Source organism: Chinchilla lanigera, unplaced genomic scaffold (assembly GCF_000276665.1).
Source record: "Chinchilla lanigera isolate Chin_1 unplaced genomic scaffold, ChiLan1.0 scaffold00019, whole genome shotgun sequence".
Classification (NCBI taxonomy): domain Eukaryota; kingdom Metazoa; phylum Chordata; class Mammalia; order Rodentia; family Chinchillidae; genus Chinchilla; species Chinchilla lanigera.
The window spans coordinates 26604097-26626819 of NW_004955420.1; the positions used below are offsets into that span (position 1 = coordinate 26604097).

At 57.2% G+C, this 22723-nt stretch overlaps 1 protein-coding gene across 1 annotated transcript in view; it reads left to right on the plus strand.

The window, feature by feature from the left end:
* Cdcp1 (CUB domain containing protein 1) overlaps nucleotides 1-22723 on the plus strand; it is a 39276-nt gene that overhangs the window by 7165 nt on the left and 9388 nt on the right. The window contains exons 5-10 of the mRNA XM_013513348.1: nucleotides 3-172; nucleotides 16576-16785; nucleotides 17511-17876; nucleotides 18751-19119; nucleotides 21656-21874; nucleotides 22315-22689. Of these exons, the coding sequence (XP_013368802.1) occupies nucleotides 3-172; nucleotides 16576-16785; nucleotides 17511-17876; nucleotides 18751-19119; nucleotides 21656-21874; nucleotides 22315-22689 (1709 nt within the window). The remainder of the gene's footprint in view (nucleotides 1-2; nucleotides 173-16575; nucleotides 16786-17510; nucleotides 17877-18750; nucleotides 19120-21655; nucleotides 21875-22314; nucleotides 22690-22723) is intronic.

Below are 22723 nucleotides of genomic sequence, written 5' to 3' on the forward strand. Positions count from 1 at the left end.
AGTGGGGACCCCGCGCCGAAGAGGAGGAGAGCGCGCCCCAGAGCCGCCCGGAGCTGCTGCCCGAGCCCTGGGACCAGCGCGCCCCGCGGGGCCGGCGGGTGTGAAGGGCGCGGCTTCCTCGGCGCCACTGGCCCACCTCCTCCCCGGGTCCGGGAGGTGCCAGAAAACGGAGGTCAGAGCTTCCCACCTAGGTGCGAGCGCGGGGAGGGGAGACGCAGCCGCCCTGCTGGACTTTGACCCTGGAAGAGGGCGGATCCCAGACGGGCCGGTGTGGACGTGCCTGTGCCCGGGGACCCTAGAGGGAAGAACTCGGTAATTGCTTTCGTGTAGGGACTTGATAAGAGGCTTTTTCTGAGACCAGCACGGGTTTTGTGTTTTGTCCTTTAAAATAGCGCTATCCAGGAAATGATTTGGGTCTCCGATGCCATTTGCCACCCAGGGGAGTGTTTGTGTTTGCAAAAGAAATTCACCGGGCAAATTCAATTAAAGACAACATGGAAGCGGGTTAAGCTGGACCGGGAGCGAAAGCGAAGGTGGCAGGAACGCTTCCTGGTTCCTCTGCCCAACCTGAGGTGACGCGCTGCACAGGTGGAAAGGAGGACCCGCTTACAACACTGCGTGCGCGTCCTGCGAGGTGTTAGGACTGAATTTTCAGGATTCCTTTTGGGGAAAAGTCAGTTTAAGAGTAAGAAGTGGTCTAGGAGTGAAGGTGTGCACAGAAGTGTGTGCCCGCCCCTCGGGAGCTGTCCTGCACGTCTGGGAATCGTTTGTGTTGTTTCTGGGTTTCTGGGATCAGAACCCTCCAGTGAGGTGTACCAGCCACAAGAATGACAGTGTGCCCTGGACTGGCTTCCGCTACTCCTCTCATTTCTCCCTGTGCCCGGGCGAGTCTGCCATTCTGGTGTCCGCTGGCTTCTGTGCAGTCCCTTCCTTCCGGGAAGTTCTTGACTGGCTGAGCGCTGTGTGTCATGGTTCAGTGTCTAAACCCGGGAAGCCAGGCATCTCCTGACCCGCTTTCGTAAGCTCTCCCTGACCGCAGGAGCTGGCCCTGTGAGGTCCCGTAGTAGGACCACTTGGGGGCTGTTGCGGTTGGAATAGAACTTAGCTGTGCACCAGCTTTGCCCTGGAGTGGCTCTAACTCTGGGGGCCTTTGAGAAGTCACCGCAGGCTGTCCCCAAAGAATGGCGGAAGCCAGAGCAGACAGTGGACGGGCCTGATAAATCCCTGAACTCTTTTAACCAAGACTCCGGGCAGAAGGGAAGTCACTTGGGGTCACTGGTGAGCTCAGTTGTCTTGGTGGGCTGTGTCTGTGAGACCGGTGTTCCTGCCAGCTTCCCCTTTTCCAGGAGTGAAGCACTGGTGAGTTTGAAATCATAACTGTTCGGACCTCACGTTGGTTGGGTTTCTGAGACCCACTCAGATACCAGACTCTGGGCCAGTGACCCCAGTTCTCCCTGCCATTGGGAGCAGGCGGGTCAGAGGATGTGTTTGTTCACCAAGTGAGTGTGCACGTATTCATCATTCATTCTCGAGAGTCGGACCAGGAACTGCTCTGGAATGTGTAACTGGCAGGGGATGAGTCCCCCGCCGCCCGCACCCCACGGATTTGCATGGGTTGAGTCAGCGGAGACAGCTGTGTGCAGCCACAGAGGTGCCATGCTCACCCCTGCCAGCCCGGGGCTCACCTCAGCGGCTGCCATGCCCGCCCGCACATGGGCCTTCTGCACCTTGTCCCTGGCCACAGTGCGGGGAGAGGCAGTTAAAAATAGTAATGAAACTGTTTTCAGCAGCATGGAATTGTAGAAAAATCCACAATAAATTCAACCAAACTGGGAAGAAAATCATCTGAACAAACCACGTCGTTCATCTTGGTGCAGAGCCGTTTCACGAACGATGTGTGTGTGTGCACAAGCGCATGTGTGTGTGTGCGTGTGAACCACAAATGGGGAAATCCTATTACGTGGCCTTTACGAGTGCCCTATTAGGCAATTGGGTTCCTTCCAATTTTCCTTATTAAATATAGAACATGTCCAACAAGAGGGGAAGACTTACATTAATTTTCATAGGTCTGTGAGGGAAGAGCCATTAATAGTGACGTGGCACCAATGACATCACGACAGGAGCCAACGTCAGCATCCTGTCACCAAGGTCGTAAAGTGGCAGACACGGGCTTGTCCGTTTTGATAGATCCGAGAGTGCATCCTGTGCCGTGTCATCCTGCACTCTCTCGGCTGCTCTGTCCACCGAAATTTGGCAAGTAGAGCTGCTGGATGAGGAGTGGTGAGTCCCAGGGCTTCAGCGTGCCACACCTGGTCCTCATGCCCCCCGGGCTCTCGGCCTCAGGGCTTCCCTGGCATCTGTGGAAGAAGCCATGTCCTCCCGCAGCCCAGCAAGCCGTGGGAAGGTGTTGGTGGGCGGGCGGGTGTCCGATAGGCATCCCCTTTGCTGGATGCAACTACCACCCGAAGTGCTGTTTGCCTAGAGAAAAGAGAACCGAATTCTAAGCCGAGCTGAGCCTGTGTGTGGCCTGGCCATGCTGCCAGGTGGGAAGCGGACAAGAAGAGGTGGAGTCCGCTGGTCAGAAGGACCCGATGGAGGGGGGCACTGGGGGTGACAAGACCCCTGCTATGGGGGACCTATGGCTAAGGTTCTGATCCTCAGAAATTAAGAAGATCCATACCCTTTCATTATCATCCTAAATTATAAAAATTATCATGCAATGAAATGATTTCAATCCTCATACCGCAGCCTTGTAATTAGCCCATCACTCCCTCCCGGGCCCTGGCGAGACCGTAGAGAGCCGGTCCAGGAAAGCTGAGCTCCCCCGCGCCTCTTTGCCGCCCTGACTTGGTATTTGGTTCATCGGTTCTTAAAGTTCCCCCTGCTGCGCCTGGGACAGCTGGCACCTGTCGCGCCCGCTCGATGGCAGTTTTCTGAGTAAGCATCTCTTGCTTGACACCGGGAAGCCAGTCCTACAGATGTGACGATCGCATGCAGCTGCTAGCAGCCTGCACCTTGATATTTCACAGGGAAACGATTCACGGCCAATCCTGTTTGACGGTTTTTGTTTCGGTTTAGTTTTCTGAGACAGGGTTTCACTATGTAGTTCAGGCTGGCCTGGAACTCACTACCTTTGCCCAGGCTGATGTTGAACTTGCAATGATCCTCCTGCCTCAGCTTCCTGAGTGCTGGGATCACAGGTGTGCGCCACCACACCCAGCACATCCTTTCCATACAATCTGTATAAGACGTCATTCGAAGACGGCTGGGCCAGCTATAGCTGTTCGTGTGCAGTTGCTGTGTGCAGGAACACCCCCCACACCCCTGCACCCTCCTTTGGTGACACTCGGGGTGCCCCACCAGGCCCTGACATTCTTGATCCTGTGGAACGCAAGTGGAGACTTCCTGCACATCATTCCGTTTCAGATGCAGTGTTTGAAGTTGTAAATATGCTTCCAGAATAGCAGGAGGCCAGAGTGACCCAGGTGGCTGAGACCTAAGTTTGCTCATGTTTGAGTTGGAAAAGCTGTTGTTGCCTAAGGATCCAAGGGGGAGGGGCATCCTGGAAGGGGCCTGGCTCCGGCTCTGTGTCCCGCAGCAGGTGCTGCTAGAATCCTCTCCTGGCCCGGACGGGAGCGAGCACCAGGCCCACCCAGCGGGCACAGTGGCACGGAGTGGCGTCCGGAGAGGCTCACCACAAAGCTGGCCCCTGGCCTCTGGAAATAGCTCAGAGACACCCTCTGCGCCCCAGAAAGAGTTCTTCCTTTAAAAGAAGGTCCTCAGCGCCGTGTTTGCATTTGTGCAGGAATGTGTATGTGTTTTTAATATATAAATCATTCTGAAAGTGCGTCCAGAAAAAGATTCGCCTGCACCCCGTGACCATGTTTTGGTGGAGGACGGCTGTCTGGACAGCGCCCTACCGGCGGGATTGCAGATGGAGGGCGTGCTCATGTTGCCTAGTGACGCCGTGGCCGCAGCCCGTGCGCCTAGGTGTTTCCCGCGAGCTCGCGGTGATGCCCACAGACGCGGTGTGGGTGTGCGTGGGGCTGGACAGTCGTAATGAGCGGCGGTATCTGGGGTTGTGTTCGTAACACCCTTTGGTTCCTGTTGTTCTCTTACACCCTATTCCTCTTATTTAAAAAATACCTCCCTGGGCTGGAGCGTAGCTCGTGGTGGGACGCATGGGTCACGTGGGTGGCGCGCTGATCCCGCCCTGGCATGGGGCAAGCGCACCTCCTGTGGGGTGGAATGCTGCGTCCTGCCGCGTACTGGAAGCACCGAGAGGTGCAGAGTAGCGACCTAGAGTGTCTAGGTCAGTGTCAAGCCCCACGTGGCATCTGCAGCGTGATCACGGCCTGACCTGCTGCCCAGGGCACATCCCCATGGCTAAGTGACACGTGACCTAGTACGGGTGGCTGGCACCAGTCCTCCACCGGAGGCTACCCTGGTTCCTGTGTTGCTCCACAGCTGTTTCTACTCCACCCACTTCAGTAACTGTAGGAACTCCCCTTTTGTACACAAACAGAAGCAAGCCATAGGGGGTAATGAAGATTTACCCCCATGCCTCTGGTTCTGTTTTACATAGCAGTGCATTTGGTGGTCGTTCTAGATCACAATGTGCAGAACTGCTGTGTGTCTTTTGACAGCTGCATAATATTCCAAACCTTGGGGAGAGAGTGTTGCATTTAGCTAGCCCCTTAGGGGCGGGCTGTTTCTAGTCCGGCTGCTCATCTCCTAGTTCACACTGTTGAGTGTGGGGGTTAGTTTATCTGTGGGCAGATTTCCTGCAGGGGGACTTCCAGGGTCAGAGGGTTTGTGGAGAGAGTCTCAGAGAAGAAAGGAACGTGCAGAAGAAAGAGGTGAGGCAGCTGGCCCGGAGTCACGGCTGGTGTGTGGTGCTGTCATGAGCCTGAGCGCTCTCCTTCCAGAGGGAGGCTCGTCACAAACCCCCAGTGGAGGAAAAGGGTTGTTGTGGTTTTGGTTTTGTTTGTTTTTGTTCTGTTTTGTTTTTTTGAGACAGAGTCTACCTATGCAATTCAGGCTGGCCTTGAACTCATGTTGTAGCCCAGGCTGGCCTCCTGAGTGCTGGGATTATAGGCATGTGCCACCATGCCCGGCTGGAGGAAATGTTTTTAATTTCCTTTCAAATATTTGCTGGGGCTGGGGATTTAGCTCAGCGGCAAAAGCGCCTGCCTGGCAAGCGCAAGGTCGTGAGTTCGGTTCCCGGTACCGGAGAAAAACCAAAAAAAAAAAAAAAGAAACCAGTCAAATATTTGCTTTTGGTTAGCACAACTCATGATCAAAAATATGGTGAATGTTTAAAAATTATTTTTAGATTTATTCGGTAAAGGATACATGGCATGAATCCCCCTTTAAATCCTTCCCCTCGAGTTGAACACATTCATCCCATCATCCTCGCCACTTTCTGCAGCAGCTCTGGAGTCCTGTTTCTTGAGTGTGTTTAGCTGTGCTGTCCTGGCTGCCTCAGTGTCCTCAGTGGACTCAAAATGTTTCGTCTTCAGGTCGTTTTAATTTGAGGAAGAGCCAGAAGTCACAGGATGCCAGATCTGATGAATAAGGACACACAGTAATAATTTTTTGTTTGTTCGTTTGTCTTTTTGTTTTTCTTCCGGTACCAGGAATCGAACTCACGACCTTGCGCTTGCCAGGCAGGTGCTGTGCCGCTGAGCTAAATCCCCAACCCCCACACAGTAATATTTTTATTTGACTGGAATGGCTATGAACACTTGATCGATATGGGGTGATCATAAAATATGATGAATGTTTAAATTTTAAAGTTTATTGTGGTAAAAGACACATTGCCGTTAATCCCCCTCAAAACGCTTTCCTCACTTCAAACACACTTCTTTCTTGTCAGTGTATCTTTTATTGTGTCTTTCTTCTTTTTTTTGGCACCAGGAATCCAACTCAGGACCTTGCACTTGCCAGACAGGTGCCGTACCGCTGAGCTATATCCCCGGCCCTCACTGTGTCTTTCAGTCAACCCTTGTCTGTCCTCTGCCCCAGATCTCTTCACGCCCCGGTCGAGGATGTTGAGGTCTCTGCTTTCCCAGTGCAAATCACCCTTTCTCTGGCCTCATGGCCCCAAAACCGCGTGGACACTGCTTCGTGCATTTCCCTGCGTGTTAGCAAGGGCCTCAGGCCTAAGAGTCAGGTGCCTGGCTGCGGCAGCAGGGCCTCCCAACAGGCCCTAGAGCTGCTTGGGAAAATCACCTCCTTGCCAGGCCTGAGTTTTCCGATTTTTAACGCAGAGGTGTTAACATATGCAGGGACCTCCACACATCTCGTGAGCTGGTTCTTTTTTTTTTTTTTTTTGGCCTTTTTGAGAGAGGGTCTCTCTATGCAGTTCACTTGAACTCACTTATGTAGCCCAGGCTGGTCTCGAACTTCCAACAGTCCTCCTGCCTCAGCCTCCCGAGTGCTGGGATTACAGGCATGCGCCCCCACGCCTCAGCTTCGTGAGCTGATTTAAAGTAATGCCCCTGTGTGGCGCCATGAGACCCTTTCCCTGCTGGGCCGGCTCAGGCCGTGTCATACCCAGCCGCTGAGGGTTAGGCGGCCAGAACCGTGCCGGGCCCGGAGCAGTACTTCCTGTGTGTGTGTGCTCACAGGAACAGATCATCCGGGTCACCCCGCATAGCTGCTCCTTCCAGGAGTCTTCTCGAAGTTGGGTCCCTTTGTCAGATCAGGGAAGACGTGAGAGGGGCAGAGGCAGGAGATTCTGGTGCAGACAAGACGGGAAAACGGTGCAGCAGTGTGGCTGTGGTCAGGTCTGGCTGTCTCTCTGCATCTCGGGGAGCTCAGGAAAAAAGCCGGGAAGGTTGTGGCGGCGCCCCCTCTTGGCAAAGGACCGCTAGGGGCAGCGGCGCGGACAGCAGCGGGAGGTTTGCACCGCCTGGCCTCCCCGGGCTCCCTTTCCACCCCGTGGCCTCTTCGCCCCAGCTCAGCTTCCTGGGTGTTCTGTGAACGGTGGTGCAGAATTGGGGGTCGAATGTGCGGGAGTCAGAATTTGCTTTACACACATTCAGTGGACACATTTTATGAAACGTAAAGTTATTTCTTCCATTGCTGTACTTAAAATAACAGCGTGCTCGCGGCAGTTCCCTCCTGGGTGGAGGCCGAGCACGGGGACCCTGGGAGGGGACATCTGTTGGGCTGACGCTGCCGGGCACACCTGTCCTCGGCTCACGGTCCTCTGTCCTGCCGGGGACTGCACGGCCAGCAAACAGTGAGTTTGGGTTTACCTGGGGAGAGAAACTCGAAATGGCTCCATGAGCACAGGTGGTACGACTTCCTTCAAGAGGCGCAAACACTCCTGCCCGCACTGACAAGACCAAAGCAATCAGGGTGAGATGTGCCATTCCTACAAGAACAAGCAGTGACAGGCTGCCGCCTTTGTTGGGACAGTCAAGGCAGCTGCCAGGCACAGAGTTGCCTCAGCTTCCCGAGTCTGAAGGGGACACGGAGTTGCAGTGGGGCTGTCGTCCTTGTTCTGGATCTGCCCACTTTGCTGGCCCTCTGCGGTGTCCCTAGACACATGGAGCTGGGAGAAGCAGCCAAACTCTTGTGACCCTGTGGGTCCGGCCAGGAACCGAGCCAGGGTGCTGTGTGTCCATCCAGGGATGTGGCATCCTCATCCAAAGAGACGCCCTATCTCCCATCGCTGACCCGGAGGCAGCAGTGCCAGGCAGGGATGTTTGACCAAGCGACATGGAACCTGGACAGCGTACACGTGTGTCTCGCGGTCCATGGCTGTCACGGGATGCACAGACAGTGAGACCAAGCTCCTGTGTTTGAGGGGCTTGGGATCCCCTAGAGCTGGTGCCTCTGCTCTTGCTGGAGGTCTGCTCTGCTGGCATACGGGGCATAGGGACTCTGTCTCAAGGGTCTATGGCCCTGGGCTGTCCAGCACCCACCGCCCAGCTGACAGGTCTGCCCAGCATCTCCAAGGACACATGCACCAGCTCCTCTTCAGTAAGACACTCGCTTCTGCGTGTTTGCTGATCGCCCTATGTCCCGTTTCCTACAACCCCGCCTTGCAGAGGGGTGCGATGCCAGGTGGAGCAGATGGAGGGAGGGATGAAGGACTGAGCCCCAGAGCCCACTTGTCTCACAGCAGCCTCTCCGGCTTTTTAGAATCCACCTCACTCGGCAGCCAGGCTTTGGAGCTGAGCAGAGCGCATCCATCCTGACCCCACAGTTACCTCGGCAGGCCCGGCAAGTTCCTTACCCTCCCCGCTTTGTTCTCAGTTCCCATCAGGGGACAGCAGCCTGGGAGGTGGCTGCGGTCCCTGGTGCAAGGATGTGTGCAGTCAGCCGGCCCTCTGCCCTGGGGCAGACCCCTCTTAGAATCGGAATTGTCGTGCCTGTGATTCGAAGGACCTCCAGGGTTTCCACACCGGTGTCACCAGCCCCTTTGGGAGGTGTCCACGCTGTGCAGCGTGGTGCTTTGGCTGTCACCTCGCTGCGTCCACACGGGGCGCCCCCAGGGTAGTGGGGTGAGGAGGAATTCCTAGAGGTGGAGTTGCTGCGTCGGGAGCTGCAGGAGTTGTTTCCAGTGACAGGAGAACAGGAGGCCAAAACTGTTTGCCGGCAAGCGCTCGCGGCATGGAGCTGAGCGGACGGCTGCTCTGCGGCTCGGGGGTCGCGCTCGGACACGTGTGGGACCGGAGGCCTCGGGCTTGCAGCGTTGCTGTGACGGGCGCCGGACCTGGAGCGGGGGCTGAGCACGCCCTCGGGGGGACGATGACTCCAAAGCTGGCCAGAAGTCACTGACACTCTTCTTCCGGGGCACGTCACCCTCAGGCCACACCTGTCGGGGTCACTCTTGCTTTGTTAGAACCTAGAAGACATTTCCCAAGTGGGGTCGCTCTGCGGAAGCCCACCACATCTCGCAGGCACCTCTCCCGGCCTGGGAGGAGCAACCCAAGTCCCAGCAGGGCCAGACGCCGGGAGGGTGTGTGTCCCGTGTGCACCTCCTCACCCTGAGCGGGACATCCGAGACCTTAGAAGGAGGTGGACAAAAGGTGCCACTTCCGAGGAATGCCGGGCCGCCAGGGAAACGGGGAGGCTGCAGTTTTTACCCACTGAGACCCAAACGCCAAGTGACACAAATCAGACGGGCAGCCCAAGCATCACGTGTCTTCTTACACGAGAAACCTGAGGAGGAAAGGGACTGAGAGATGCGGGGAGATGGGAAAAGAACCCCGACGTCTTACGTCCTGTACCGACTCCCCACCAGCAGTGCGACCATCGTGAGCTGCAGAACACGTGCTAAGAGAAATTAATGAGCGTGCCAGGCGTGCTGGCGCACACCTGTAATCCCAGCACTCGGGAGGCTGAGGCGGGAGGATCGTTGCAAGTTCGAGACCAGCCTGGGCTACAGAGTGAGCTCAAGGCCAGCCTGAACTGCATAGTGAGACCCTGTTTCAAAAACAAAACAAAACAAAAGAAATTAATGAGCATGAGGCAGCGCCCTATACTCGGATGTGGAAAACGCCCCGGTGGACTGTAGAGGGGAAAGCTTGGTGCTCAGGGCGGTGGTTGTGGCGTGCAGACTTTCCACAAAATACAATCAGTGAGGTAGAGGTGGTGGACGGATGCACACCTGCATGACCACAGATGAGGAATGGAAGAGCACACCAGGAACCGGGCTGAGTGGGTGCCCGGATGTACGAGCAGGCGGAAGAAGTCTTCGGGGTCAGGCAGACCTGGTTTGAATCCCAGCTGTGTGTGCGGCCAGTTGTGAGCTGAAAGTCACCGCCTGTTCCCGAATGTCCCCTCCGCCGTCCTCTCTGCCGTGGCCACACACGCGGCCTGCCTTTTCCAGGCTCTGCATTTTAAAGCCCAGCTCCTTGCTCGGAACTTCCTGGCTTCTGGTTTTTCTCCTGCTCTCACTCAGCCTGCGGGTCCTGGAGCTCCTCTGCCGCAGCGTCACCTTCTCTGTGACCTGCTCATCCCTGTCACCGTCCAGCACCTGGACACTGCAGTGTGAGGCACCTGCGTGCTGTCCACTGACACCAGGAGCCCGCCCAGCAGTACTCTGTCCTGGTCCAGACCGATCTGGAGCAGCTCCGTGGCTGCCATAGAAACCGCCCCACTCTTCTGCCTGGCACCCGGTCCGCCTGTGCCAAGTCGTCACAAACCTAGCGGCTGAGAATGACACCCATGAACTAGCGCACAGTTCCGCAGGGGCGAGGTCCAAGGATGCCTGTGCGCTGGTTCTCTGCCCAGCGCCTGCCGAGGCTGGAGTCCAGGTGTCGGCGAGCCCAGTTCCCACCCTTCTGAGTGTGACGACAAGCAGTGCGCAGCTCCTGTGGCCGTGGGTTTGAGGGCCCCGTGTCCTTCCCAGCTGCCAGCTCCTGGAAGCCATGCAGGACCTTTGCAATGTGGTCCCTCTGTCTTCAGAACCGGCCACAGGGAATCTTGCTCTGTGTAGCCCAGGCTGGCCCCCTCTTCGCAATCCTCCTGCCTCAGCCTTCCAAGTGCCACAGGTGTGCATCTGCACACGTGGCCACTGACTGTCCCTCCTGTTGGACCCTTTCCCGCGTCCACTCTCCTCCAGCTGATGAGCCCAGACCCACCCAGGGCCCCGCTTATTGCCAGGCCGCCGAGCCACACGCACAGCGTAACAGGTGAGGGTGTCCAGGCGGCAGGTTCTCCCGTGTGCGCCCCCTGGAGGTCCCCGTGGAACCTGCCCACCGTGCGTTGAGGACGGTCACGCTGGCCCTCATGGGGACACCTGCACCGTCCTGGTCCTGTTCTCTTGGATGGAATCTTTGCGGAAGCCTTGGTCTGCAAGAGCCCTGTGCAGCCCACCCTTGGGCTAACGGTGCAGACCAGAACCGTGTGGCTCGAGGGGGAGGTGGCCTGGGGGTGACGGCGGCAATGGGTTGCGGGCTGGGTCTTATGGCCCAGAACCGCCCTCGCTGTCAGGGGAACCTTTCTGCCACTCTGCGCCCATGAGAGCCTTCTCCGAGCTACAGACTGAGCAGAACAGAAGGTGGGAGTGCGGTGATGAGGCATCACCCTCTTCCACCCCCTCATCTCCGAGCTGAGCCCCACCCTGGCTCCTTTTGTTTGTTTATTTTGAGACAGTGTCTTGCTAAATTGCTGAGTTGCCCGGGGTGCCCTCAAACTTGGGTCATCCTGCCTTTTACTGTACTACTTTTTGTTTGTTTGTTTTTTGTCTTTTCAGACAGGGTCTCACTTTGTAGTTCAGGCTGTCCTTGAACTCACTATGTAGCCCAGGCTGGCCTCGAACTCACAGTGCTCCTCCTGCCTCAGCCTCCTGAATGCTGGGATCACAACCACCGCACCAGGTCATGTTTAAAAATCTAAACCTTCGCTGAATTTTTCCCATACACGGTGGGCCGTTCGACCCAGCCCTCTGACTCTTCCCTGCATCCTTGCGGTCCTCTCCAGCCTGCACGACTCCCACTTCAAAGTGTGACAGAATGAGTCTTGTTAACGTTCCGAGCAGTTCTGATGCATCGTACGTGTGGCTGTGACCTCTGCACAGTGGCCCTGGCTTGTCTGCCTCTGTGATTTCCCTGCACTCCCCGTCGGGGGTCTGTTATGCAGCTCCCTTGCTGGATGGTCTGTGTGCGGTCGGCCTCCCACAGCGCGGCTGCCACAGGCTCGGGGACGTCTCGGCATGGCTGCGTCCGTGTCCTACAGACCGTGGTGCAGCCAGGCCACCGCTTCGCTCTGGCAGGGGCGCCCCTAACCCGGTGTGCGACTCTGACCCCAGAAAGCGGGCCGCCTCAGAGGGGTCGGAGGCTCTGCGCAGTCCCCTCGCTTCTGCGGGAAGTGGCCAGCGGCACCGCCCCGACAGCTGACCGCCAGCATTGCGTCTGGGAGGTGCTCTTTGCGGTGGACGCCCGTGCCCCTGCCCGCCTGGAAACTGTCGGCGCGGGGTGGACCGGGAGTTAGAAAGTCGTTCTCCTGCCCGTTCGGTCGCGCCAAGAGTTAAGGAAATGCTGAGCTATTTTCTAGGGCGCTCTGGGTCTCTGTCAGCAGAGGAGGGGACGGGGTGTCCCCCGAGGGGACTCTGGAAGTCCAGCCTCAGCCTTCTGCATCCTTTTTGCCGGCCCCTGGCCTGCTGGCGGCTCGAGCCAGACTCGCCGCGAGTGCTGTGGCCAAACTCAGCCCACAGCCCGGCCTGAGCATGTGGCCGTCGCAGGAAGTAGGGGTGGGGCTGGCGGGGCTGCGGGGCCTCCCCGGCCCCCTCCCCCGGTGCACAAGGGCTCAGCCACCCAGAAGGGCACGCGGGGCCCCTGCCAAGCCCAGCCGGCTGCTTGAACTCAGCGCAAGGCTGGAGGGTGGGGATTTGAGGAATTAAACGCGGCCGGATTCACCCCTGAGTCTCGCTGACCACAGCTGTCTGGAAAACGAGCCCCAAGGCCGGCGGCTGCGCTGCCCTTGCCCTGGCGCTCTGTGCTTTTGCCAGTGACTTGCCCACGTTCACCTCGGACTCCTCCACCGCGGGCCCCTGTCAGGACACTGCGGAGCCCGCGGAGGCAGAGCCGAGTCCTGAGTGCTTCAATTCCGGGAGCTGTGGATCTGAGGTTCACATTCAAGCCACGCCTTCGGGCGATTCTGTGAGGGGAGGTGTGCGTGGAGTGGCGCGGGCGTGGGCTGTCTGGACGGAGCCGGACCCTTCTGGTCCCCGGGAGGCCCCGCAGAGCCTGCAGCTGGGAAGGCTCAGTTCTGCTGCATCTGCTGCTCTATCACGAGGTTCCCAGTCGCCTGCAGACTTCCGGGGGCGGGACGAGGGCTGTGACTGCTTCTCCCTGCCCTGGGCTCAGCCTGCCTTGCCTGCCTTCCTGCCTGGCTTAGCCCCAGAAGCCTGGACGCGGCCCTTAGCCAGCCTGACCCAGCCTCTGTGACTTCATCCGCAACCTGGAGCTGAGTGGGGGCGCTTGTGGGGTTTAGAGATACTTAATGCAGCCAGGCATGGCGGTGCACTCGTGTAATCCCAGCACTCAGGAGGCTGAGGCAGGAGGGTCCAAGTAAGTTTGGGGCCAGCCTGGGCTACATGAGTTTAAAACCAGCCTGCACTACATAGTGAGACCTTACCGCAAAGTAACCAAAAAAAAAAAAAAAAAAGAGAGAAAGAAATACTGAATGCCTATGATCCTAGGGCCCGACATGCCCTAAGCACTCAGTAAGTGCTTGCTTTTGTTGTTGTTTTTGTTTTTATCTTTGGCTTTATAGTACTATGGACTGAACCCAGGGCCTTTGCACCGAGCTACATCCTCAGCTGGTTTGGTTTTTTTTTATATTTTATTTTTGAGACAAGGTCTTGTTAAGTCACCAAATTGGACAGACTGGATTTGAACTTGTGATCCTCCTGCATCAGCTTCCCGGCGTGCTGGTATTGCAGGCATGCTGACCACCATGCCTGGCTGAGCTTATTGATATTTAGGCTGGTTTGGGGTCTCATGTGAAGGTGGAGATTCACTGTCCTTCGGCAGGCGGATCTGTAGCCTTCTCATCACAGGTGAGAGATGTGTGCCTCACTGATCTGAACAAGTTAATGACAAGCGGGGTGGGGTCCAAGTCAGGTGTCCCTCCCCTGTCCAGGCCTCAGCCCGCAGGCAGCCTAGGCTGATAGGCTCTCGTCTGTGCTGTGATGCTTGGCACCCACCCACTGCCCACACCAGCTCCAGGTCGGCAGCCTCTCCCCTGGATGAGGGCCCTCCAGGTGGGTCCCCCCTGCTGGGTGATCCGAGCAGCTTGCAGGCTGCAGCCCCAGGCGCACCCCAGGGAGTTGGGGAGCAGAACCCACATGGGGACTCGCAACTGTATCATTTTTAAAACTGATCAAGGGGGGCTGGGGATTTAGCTCAGCAGCACAGCGCCTGCCCGGCAAGCGCAAGGTCGTGAGTTCGATTTCCGCTACCAAAAAAATTTAAAAATAAAACTGATCCAGGGCCAGGGATACAGCTCAGTGGCGTAAGCGCTTTCCTGGCAAGCCTAAGGTCACGAGTTCGATTCCCAGTACTAAAATAAATAAATAAATAAAACTGATCAATTGCACTATTAACTCCCCGAGTGCAGGGACTCTGGGGGTTTCTGTCATTAATCATTTGTACCCAAAAAAATGCTCCTTGGGATATATGGTGAACTCAGGAAATGTTTGTTGATTCAAAGATTCTTTTAAAATGAATTTCTGTGAAAGTGTATATGTTTTTCTTCAGTATTATAAATAATGAGTGGGCTGTTGTGTACCCAGAGTTATTTTGGGTACTGATCTGGCTGAAAGCGGGCAGAGAACTGAATGGAGAAGTCGTGCTGAGCTCTCTTCAGTCTTTTCTGCATCTAATGTAAAGAGGTTTGAAAATGTTCCCTAACCCCGAGAGAAGCCAGGCCCACCCCACAATATTATCAAACCATATTTTAACTGTGTTTGTGATTATTCTTTATGCATTTATTGTCTACTTGATAAATGAATGCTTTTCTTGATGTGATTTTTTGTTGTTGTTTTTTTTGGGGTTTTTTTTTTTTTTGGTCTTTTTGAGGCAGGGTCTTGCTGTGTAGTTCAGGCTGGCCTTGAATTCATTTTGTAGTCCAGGCTGGCCTCAAACTCGCAACAGTCCTCCTGCCTCAGCCTCCTGAGCGCTGGGATCATAGGCGTGTGCCACCATGCCTGGCTCTTGGTGTTTTTTTTTTTAATTATTTTCACTGGGCGTAGTGGTGCACTCGCGCACACCTGTGATCCCAGCTCTCAGGAGGCTGAGGCAGGAGGATTGCTGTGAGTTCCAGCCCAGCCTGAGCTACATAGCAAGACCCTGTCTCCAAATGACAGTCCTAACGCTAACCCTTAAAAACAAATGTTAAGACATTACAGTGACAGCAAAGCAGCCCCGGGTGTAAGGGCAGCTGCAGCTTCTGGAGAGGCCGGCAAGCGCGCTTCTGAACGCACGTCCCGCTTCGTCTTTCATCTGATGGCTCGGGCCCCCTCGGCCTGCAGTCCTCTGGGAGGATCCCAGTGTTAGAGCTGGAAAGGGCGCACCCTCCTTCCTGCGATTAATTAGATGCTCGGAGCCCATCTCCCACCAAGATGAGCTGGGCGGAGGCAACAGGGCCCAGAGCGGAGTGAGGACTCCAGGAGCAGGGTGTGCAGGTCAGGCACAGCCACGGGGCACTCGCTGGCATCCAACTGCAGGGGCGCTCTTGGGGCGATGTCGCTGTTTGTGTATCTTGATTGTGGAGGTACACTTTTCAAATACTTAACCTGAGCCTTATCAGTGACGCCCAGGAAAGCTGCTGACTTTATTTATTGTCTTTTGGGGACAGGGTCTCACTATGCAGCTCAGGCTGGCCTTGAGCTCACTTTGTAGCCCAGGCTGGTCTTGAACTCAAAACGATCCTCCTGCCTCAGCCTCCCAAGTGCTGGGATTACAGGTGTGTGCCACCACGCCCGGCTAGAAAGCTGACTTTTTTTTTTTTTTTTGTCTTTTTGAGACAGGGTCTCACTATGCAGCTCAGGCTGGCCTTGAGCTCACTTTGTAGCCTAGGCTGATCTCAAACTCGCAACAATCCTCCTGCCTCAGCCTCCCGAGTGCCGGGATTACAAGCGTGCACCACCAGACCCGGCTAGAAAGCTGACTTTAAAGGAGAGAAATAAGGCCTCACAGAGGGCTCCTAGCAGGTGGCTTTTGGTTCGCTAGCTGTTACGAGCGCCTTATGTATATGGCTCCAACCATCTGTTCAGACTGAATACAGCGGAACAAACAGCCACCACCCAGGTGCCAGGGCTCAGGACCCACGTGACTGTCCCCGGTCCGCTGCTGCCCAGCCTCGAGCACTGCAGCACCCACAGAGAGGGCGGGGCGGGGCTGCGGCAGGGGCAGCCGTGGCGAGGGGCCGGGCAGCTTTCCTCCGACCTGGCCTCGAGCCCCTGCCTTGTCTGAACCCCGTTTACTGCAGTCACATTGTTTTGTGCCAACTTTCCGAGTTCCTGACCCCGCGTGTTTATTTCTAACTGCTGCGAATGACTTCTACCCGACCCCTGCCCGCATGTGTATGTTGTGGGTGCATAACGCAGCTGCCCAGGGGACGGCGGCTGCTTGCAGGTGGACAAACACGTCTCCACATCTGGATGCCTCTGTATCTGGACTTGCTTTTTTATTTGAGACAGGGTCTTGCTGTGTAGTTCAGGCTGGCCTTGAACTCACTATGTAGCCCAGGCTGGTCTCAAACTTGCAGTGATCCTCCTGCCTCAGCCTCCTGAGTGCTGTGATTAGAGGCGTGCGCCACCATGCCCGCAGACTGTCTCCTGCAGTCAGTCATCTCTGGTTATTTAATTCTGCACAAGCCGGGCATCTGAGTGCAGAGTCAAGGCAGCAGAGATGGGGTGTGGTGCCTTCATGTTTGGAAACGTTACTAATCCAAGTGAGAGGCAGGCCCGGCCAGGCAGCAGCGTCCTGATCCTTTCCCGCCGGTAGGGCCCGCGCTGTCAGCGAGCTCTTGGGCTCCGTCACTCTCCCTGTGGGACAGTTGTGGCCCTCCTCGCGCAGCTCATTCCGCCTTTCTCCTTCCCCGCAGGGGACACGGAGATCACTGTGCCCCGGGGAAGCGGCGTCACCATCCTCATAAAGCCCGTGACCCCGGCCGTGGCCCCGAGACCCTGCCACCTCCTCGTCGCCAAGCGGCCCATGAGCGTGCTGTTCGTGAAACCCGGGGAGCGGACAAGCTTCACCTTCACCTGCCCTGACCCAGAGAAGCACTTCGTGCTGGAGATCCAGAAGAATGTCGGTGAGCTGGGGAGGGCCGGCTCCGCGCCCTGGAGCTCAGCTCTTACAGGGCTGCTTTATGGGGCTGATTGTCAGGAGCCCTGGAGCCTGGCGTGGTGGTACACGCCTGTCGTTCCCACACTCGGGGGGGGCTGAGGCGGGAGGATCGCCATGAGTGCGAGGCCAGCCTGGGCTGCATAGTGAGACCTTGTCTCAAAAAATGTCTGAAAATAAAATAAAAGGTGAATCTTGGCCCTGTGCCCTAAAAATGGCAAAAATGTAACTGCATCCAGGGGAAGTAGGAAGTGCCAGGGTGCGGGCCCCACACAAGGGCTCCCCCGCTTCCAGGCCCTGCACTTCCACTAGCCGGCCGGAAGTTGCCCAGGAAACAGCAGCTGGGGGTGGTGTGCGCCTGGCACCCGAAGCAGAGCCTGGGATGGGGGTTCTGTCTGAGCTGCTTGTCCAGCAGGAGGCGGGGGCAGGGGGCAGGGGGTGCACAGGCCTGGTCCCCGGGGCCTGGGTGCGGATGGCACGGGGTGAGGGTGTCCCTTGATGCCAAGACCCCAGCAAGACGTTCCCAAGCCTCATAAGCTCCAGACCCCTCGAGTGGACTCAGAGCTGTGGCGCCTGGCTCGGGCAGCTGGGGACGGAGGGGACGCCTGCGGCCCAGGGCAGCTGGAAGGGGACCGAGCGGGCGGCGCGCGGCTCTGCGTGGTACCCGGGTCACAGTCGCGCGGCTTCTTGCAGACTGCACGTCCGGCCCGTGCCCCCCGGGCGAGGTCCCGCTGCAGCCCCCCGCCGCAGCGCTGCCCGCCCTCAACAAGACCTTCGTGTGGGACGTGCGCGCTCACAAGAGCGCCGGCCTGGAGCTGCGCTTCTCCGGACCGCGCCTCCGGCAGATCGGGCCGGGCGACCGCTGCCCCGACGGCGTCACCCGCACCGTCAGCGGCCGCGTGGGCACCACCGTGGTCAAGATCGGCACTTTCTGCGGTAGCAACGGCACGGTGTCCCGCGTCAAGCTGCAGGAGGGGGTGAAGGTGGCCCTGCACCTCCCGTGGTTCCAGCACAGAAACGTGTCTGGCTTCAGCATCGTCAACCACACGGCCATAAAACGTGAGTGCCCCTCCCCGCAGGGCCAGCGCCTGGGGCTCACTGTCCCTGCCTCGGGGAGTTGCTGGTCTGGTTTTGCTTTTGTTTTGTTTTTTGAGACAGTGTCTCGCTATGTAGCCCAGGCTGGCCTCAGACTCACTCCGACCTTGCCGTCCCAGCAGTCCTCCCAGCTCAGCCTCCTGAGTGCTGGAATGGCGGGTGCACCGCCACGTCCGGCGAGTTGGCTGTTAAGTGTTCAGGGAGTTTGTGAGCTGGTAAAAACAGAGCCATTATACTTCTTTATTTTTGTTGTTTTTTTCCGGTCCTGGGAATCGAACTCACGACCTTGCACTTGCCAGGGAGGCGCTGTGCCGCTGAACTAAATCCCCAGCCCAAAAGAACCATTTGGGGCTGGGGATTTAGCTCAGCGGCAAAGCGCCTGCCTGGCAAGCTCAAGGTCGTGAGTTCAGTTCCCGGTACCGGAGAAAAACCAAAAAAAAAATAAAATAAAAACAAAAGAACCATTTGTTTTGGGTAATTTTTTTTTTCCAGAACTGAGACTCGAACTCATGACCTCACGCTTGCCAAGCAGGCGCTGTGTCGCTGGGCTAAATCCCCGGCCCAACAGAGCGATTATAAAGAATAGGATGACACAAACGTACAATGAAGCGAATCATTTTAGAGACAAAATTAACAGTGCTAGGTGTGGTGCTGTGATCTGTCATCCCAGCACTTGGGAGGCTGAGGCAGGAGAATCACCATGAGTTCAAGGCCAACCTGGGGTAGAAATGAGACCCTGTCTCAAAAATGTATCAATCCAGCTTCTGTGCCCCGTGGGCCAGTTCGCGGAGCCCCCTGCATTCCCGTCTCGCCCCTGACTGACCGTCCCTGCCCGCAGGCCTGTGCATCATTGAGTCTGTGTTCGAGGGCGAAGGCGCGGCCACTCTGATGTCGGCCAACTACCCGGCCGGCTTCCCGGAGGACGAGCTCATGACCTGGCAGTTCGTGGTCCCCGCGCACCTGCGGGCCAGCGTGTCCTTCCTGGACTTCAACGTGTCCAACTGCGTGCGCAAGGAGGAGCGCGTGGAGTACCACATCCCCGGCTCGGCCACCAACCCCGAGGTGTTCCGGCTGGACGAGCCGCAGCCCGGCAACATGGCCGGGAACTTCAACCTGTCCCTGCAGGGCTGCGACCAGGACACCCAGAGCCCCGGGGCCCTGCGGCTGCGCTTCCGCGTGCTGGTGCAGCACCCGCAGACCGAGAGCAGTGAGTGGCCCCCCGCTGCCCTCCCGAGGGTCTCCGGAACTGGGTGTGGGGCGGTGACCGGATCTGCAGTCTCCTCTCAGAGTGGAGAGACGCCAACGTGATGTTGCCTTTGGAAGCCAAGCCGGCTCTTCATGGTTTTCATTTTTGTGTTGTTGGTGTTTTTTTGTGTGTTTGTTTTTTTGAGACCGGGTCTCCCTGTGTAGCCCATGCTGTCCTTGTGCTCTCGGCAATCCTCCTGCCTCAGCCTCCCAAGTGCTAGGACTGCAGGTGGATGCCACCAAGCCCGGCTTCCCTTTGTATAATTTCTTTTTTTTTTTTTTACAAGAGAACTTTTTTATTTAAAAAATTGAATGGCATTCCTAGTTCCACATAACAATATCAGAAATTCGGTGAGTAAAACAATTAGTGAAAAGAAACATCTCTGCAAGTGGAAGGATGGAATTTCATGGCAGGAAATAAGTGCAGAACTGGGGGCTCCCGGGTCACCCCTGGGCTGCTACTATAATGACCCTTTGTATAATTTCCAAAAGGTGCAGTGGCCCTGCTGCCCGTGATTGAGTCAGTCCTCGCCCGCCCCCGGTGGTGTTCCCTTAGGGCCCCTCCTGGCCTCCTGCTCCAGGCGCCCTCCTCTAGCTTCCAGAAAATATGCTGGGCCCGGTGGCGCATGCCTGTCATCCCAACACTCAGGAGGCTGAGGCAGGAGGACCAGCCTGGGTTACATAGCACAAGCCTGTCTCAAAACAAAAAGAAAAAGAGAAATTTGCTTTCTCTGACAACAGCAAGCAAACCAGGAATGTCTTCCAAAGCCCTGGTCTCTGGGCTCCGGGTCTCCCGGGTGGGACCCGTTTGCCGCATGTTCAGCAGTGGCTTCTGGCTCAGCTCTGGGTAAACAGTGGCTGGCGTTGTTCCTTCTCCACTTTTATAAGCTTGTGGAGCCCCGCGTTGATGGTTGATTGTTACTGCGTTGTTGCTGTTGCGCCTGGGTAGCCCATATGTTGAGGCTTGCATTCTGCCTGCAGTGGTCTGCGCCGTGTGTGGCCTTTGACTTTTCCCCTGGGCCCCATTTTCACTTTAAAGGAAAAATTTTTCTCCTAAAAGTGCCACAGAAATGATTAGGGGCAGGCATGGTGCACAGCTACTCAGAATGCTGAGGCAGGAGGATCACAAGCTCATGGCAGCCCTGGGAATGAACGCTGTGTCTCAAAAAATAGCCGGGGGGCGGCAGGCGGAGCACATTTGTGAGCCCAGAATTTAGGAGGCTGAGGCAGGAGGATTGCCAAGAGTTCCCGGCCAGACTGTATAGTGAGATCCTGTCTCAAAAAAACAGATACGGAGACAGACAGACAGACAGCTTGGGGATATACCTGCATGTAAAGGCCCTGGGTTCAATCCCCAGTACAAAAAAAGATGGAAAAGAATTATTAAGGTGGCCACAGTGAGCTCAGGGAGCACGAAGCCCTGTGTGGTGAGGAAGGAAACCGCTGTGCTCAGGTGGTCTGGCTGCATAAACACCACGCACAGCCACGGCCCTGCACACACAGAACGGGGACTTTGCCAAACTACGGCAGTGACTCTGGGAAGATGGGAGACCGAGAAGAGGAAGCGTGCATCTCCCTCTCTACCTAATCTCGCCATCTGCTCCTTTCGAGATGAAGGAGGATTTGATGGGTGCATTTAGCTCTCCCTCATTCTTTTTGTGTGCTGCATAATATTCCCTTCACCAGCATCCCCTGGTTTATTGAACGATCAGTGTTGCATGGCCTCTAGCCCAGGGGGGCACAGGTGGGTCACATCACACTGCCAGGTTTCCCAGTGCGGGGGGCCTCGGGGGACTGTAACAGGCTGTCCCCGTCCCCCCAGCTGTGAGAGGGTGCTGTTGCCCTCTGGCCTCCCCAAAGGCTCACGTCCCTGCTCTGACCAGGGCAGATGGAACACTTGGTTTTACTTGGCTCCATATTTTGGAGTTTACACGTTTCTGTCTCCTTTTTTTTTTTTTTTCTGGTACCGGGAATCGAACTCATGACCTTGCGCTTGCTGCGGGGCAGGCGCTGTGCCACTGAGCTAAGTCCCCAGTCCCTCTGTCTCCTTTTCCACAAATGGCCTGACAGCTGTCAGGGTCTTGAAAACGTCCGTGTGTCCCTTGTCCCTGACCATGTGTTTTGTTTTGGTTTTTTGGTCTTTTTGAGACAGGGTCTCGCTATGCAGTTCAGGCTGCCCTTGAGCACTAGGCTGGTCTCAAACTCCCAGTGTTCCTCCTGCCTCAGCCTCCTGAGTGCTGGGATTACAGGCGTGCACCAGCACGCCTGGCCGACCATGCATTAATTAGGACATGGTCAGACAGGCGTTTTCGGGGGTCTCCTCACGCTGACAGTGATGCCCTCTTCACTCTGCTGGGGTGAAGCCCTGCCCTCCCTTGCCACCGATGACCATCCATTCTCTGGCACCCCAGGCCGGGTCCCTGCTGGCGACGGCTGTCCTCTGCCTTCGGCCGCCAGCCCCCTGCCCCACGTCACGCTGCCTCTCTCTGTGGTTTCAGACAGAACCTATGTGGTCGACCTGAGCCAGGAGCGAACGCTGTTCCTCACCATCGAGCCCCGGCCCAAGCTGAGCCGCAGGTTCGTCGCCGGCTGCTTCGTGTGTCTGGAGTCCCGTACCTGCAGCCCCAACGTCACGCTGGCGCCTGGCTCCAAATACAAGATCTCCTTCCTCTGCGACGACCTGACGCGGCTGTGGGCCCTGGCGGAGAAGACCCTAAGTACGGCCCCTCGCCCGCGTGTCCCCTCCCTGCCCGCCCAGCCGGGGGTGGCAGCGCACACCTGTCCTCCCAGCACTCTGGGAGGCCGAGGCAGGAGGGTCACAATTGGAGCCCAGCCTGGGTGACTTAGTAACTTAGGGAGACCCTTTCTCAAAATAAAAATAAAAAGGCCTGGGGATGGAGCTCAGCGCAGAGACCCTGGGTTCAATCACCGGTACTGTAAAAATGAGTAAAATGCACAGCGGATATAGGGAGTGAGGGGGACGGGGGAGCCCCGGGTGTGGCGCCCACGGTACCGCGTGCCTTGTCCTCTAGGGCGACCTTTGCCCCCCAGCACCGCGTTGGGGAGGCGGTCCCGGCCTGGACCCCTGAGCACCGGGGAGGGGGCGGGGCCGGGCGGGGCGGGGCTCCTGCGCGCAGCGACCCCACCTCTCTCGCAGGCTGCAGCGACTACCACTACTGCCGGCGGAGGTCCTTCCCGCTGCAGGTGCCCGCCGACGTGCTGCGGCTGCCCGTGCAGCTGCGCGACTTCTCCTGGAAGCTGCTGGTGCCCAAGGACAGGCTGAGCCTGGCGCTGACGCCGGCGCAGAAGCTGCAGCAGCACACGCACGAGCGGCCCTGCAACGCCAGCTTCAGCTACCTGGTGGCCGGCGCCGTCCACGACCTGCACTTCGGCTGGTTCTGCGCAGGCGGCTCCATCGAGCAGGTGCTGGTGCGGCAGAACAGCTCGGTGACGCTGCGCACCTTCGCGCCCGGCTTCCAGACCGAGGTCCCGGGCCAGGGCCTGACCGTGTCCTTCCTGCCGTACTTCAAAGGTAAGCGCCCCGCCCGTCGCCCTCCTCGAGGCCC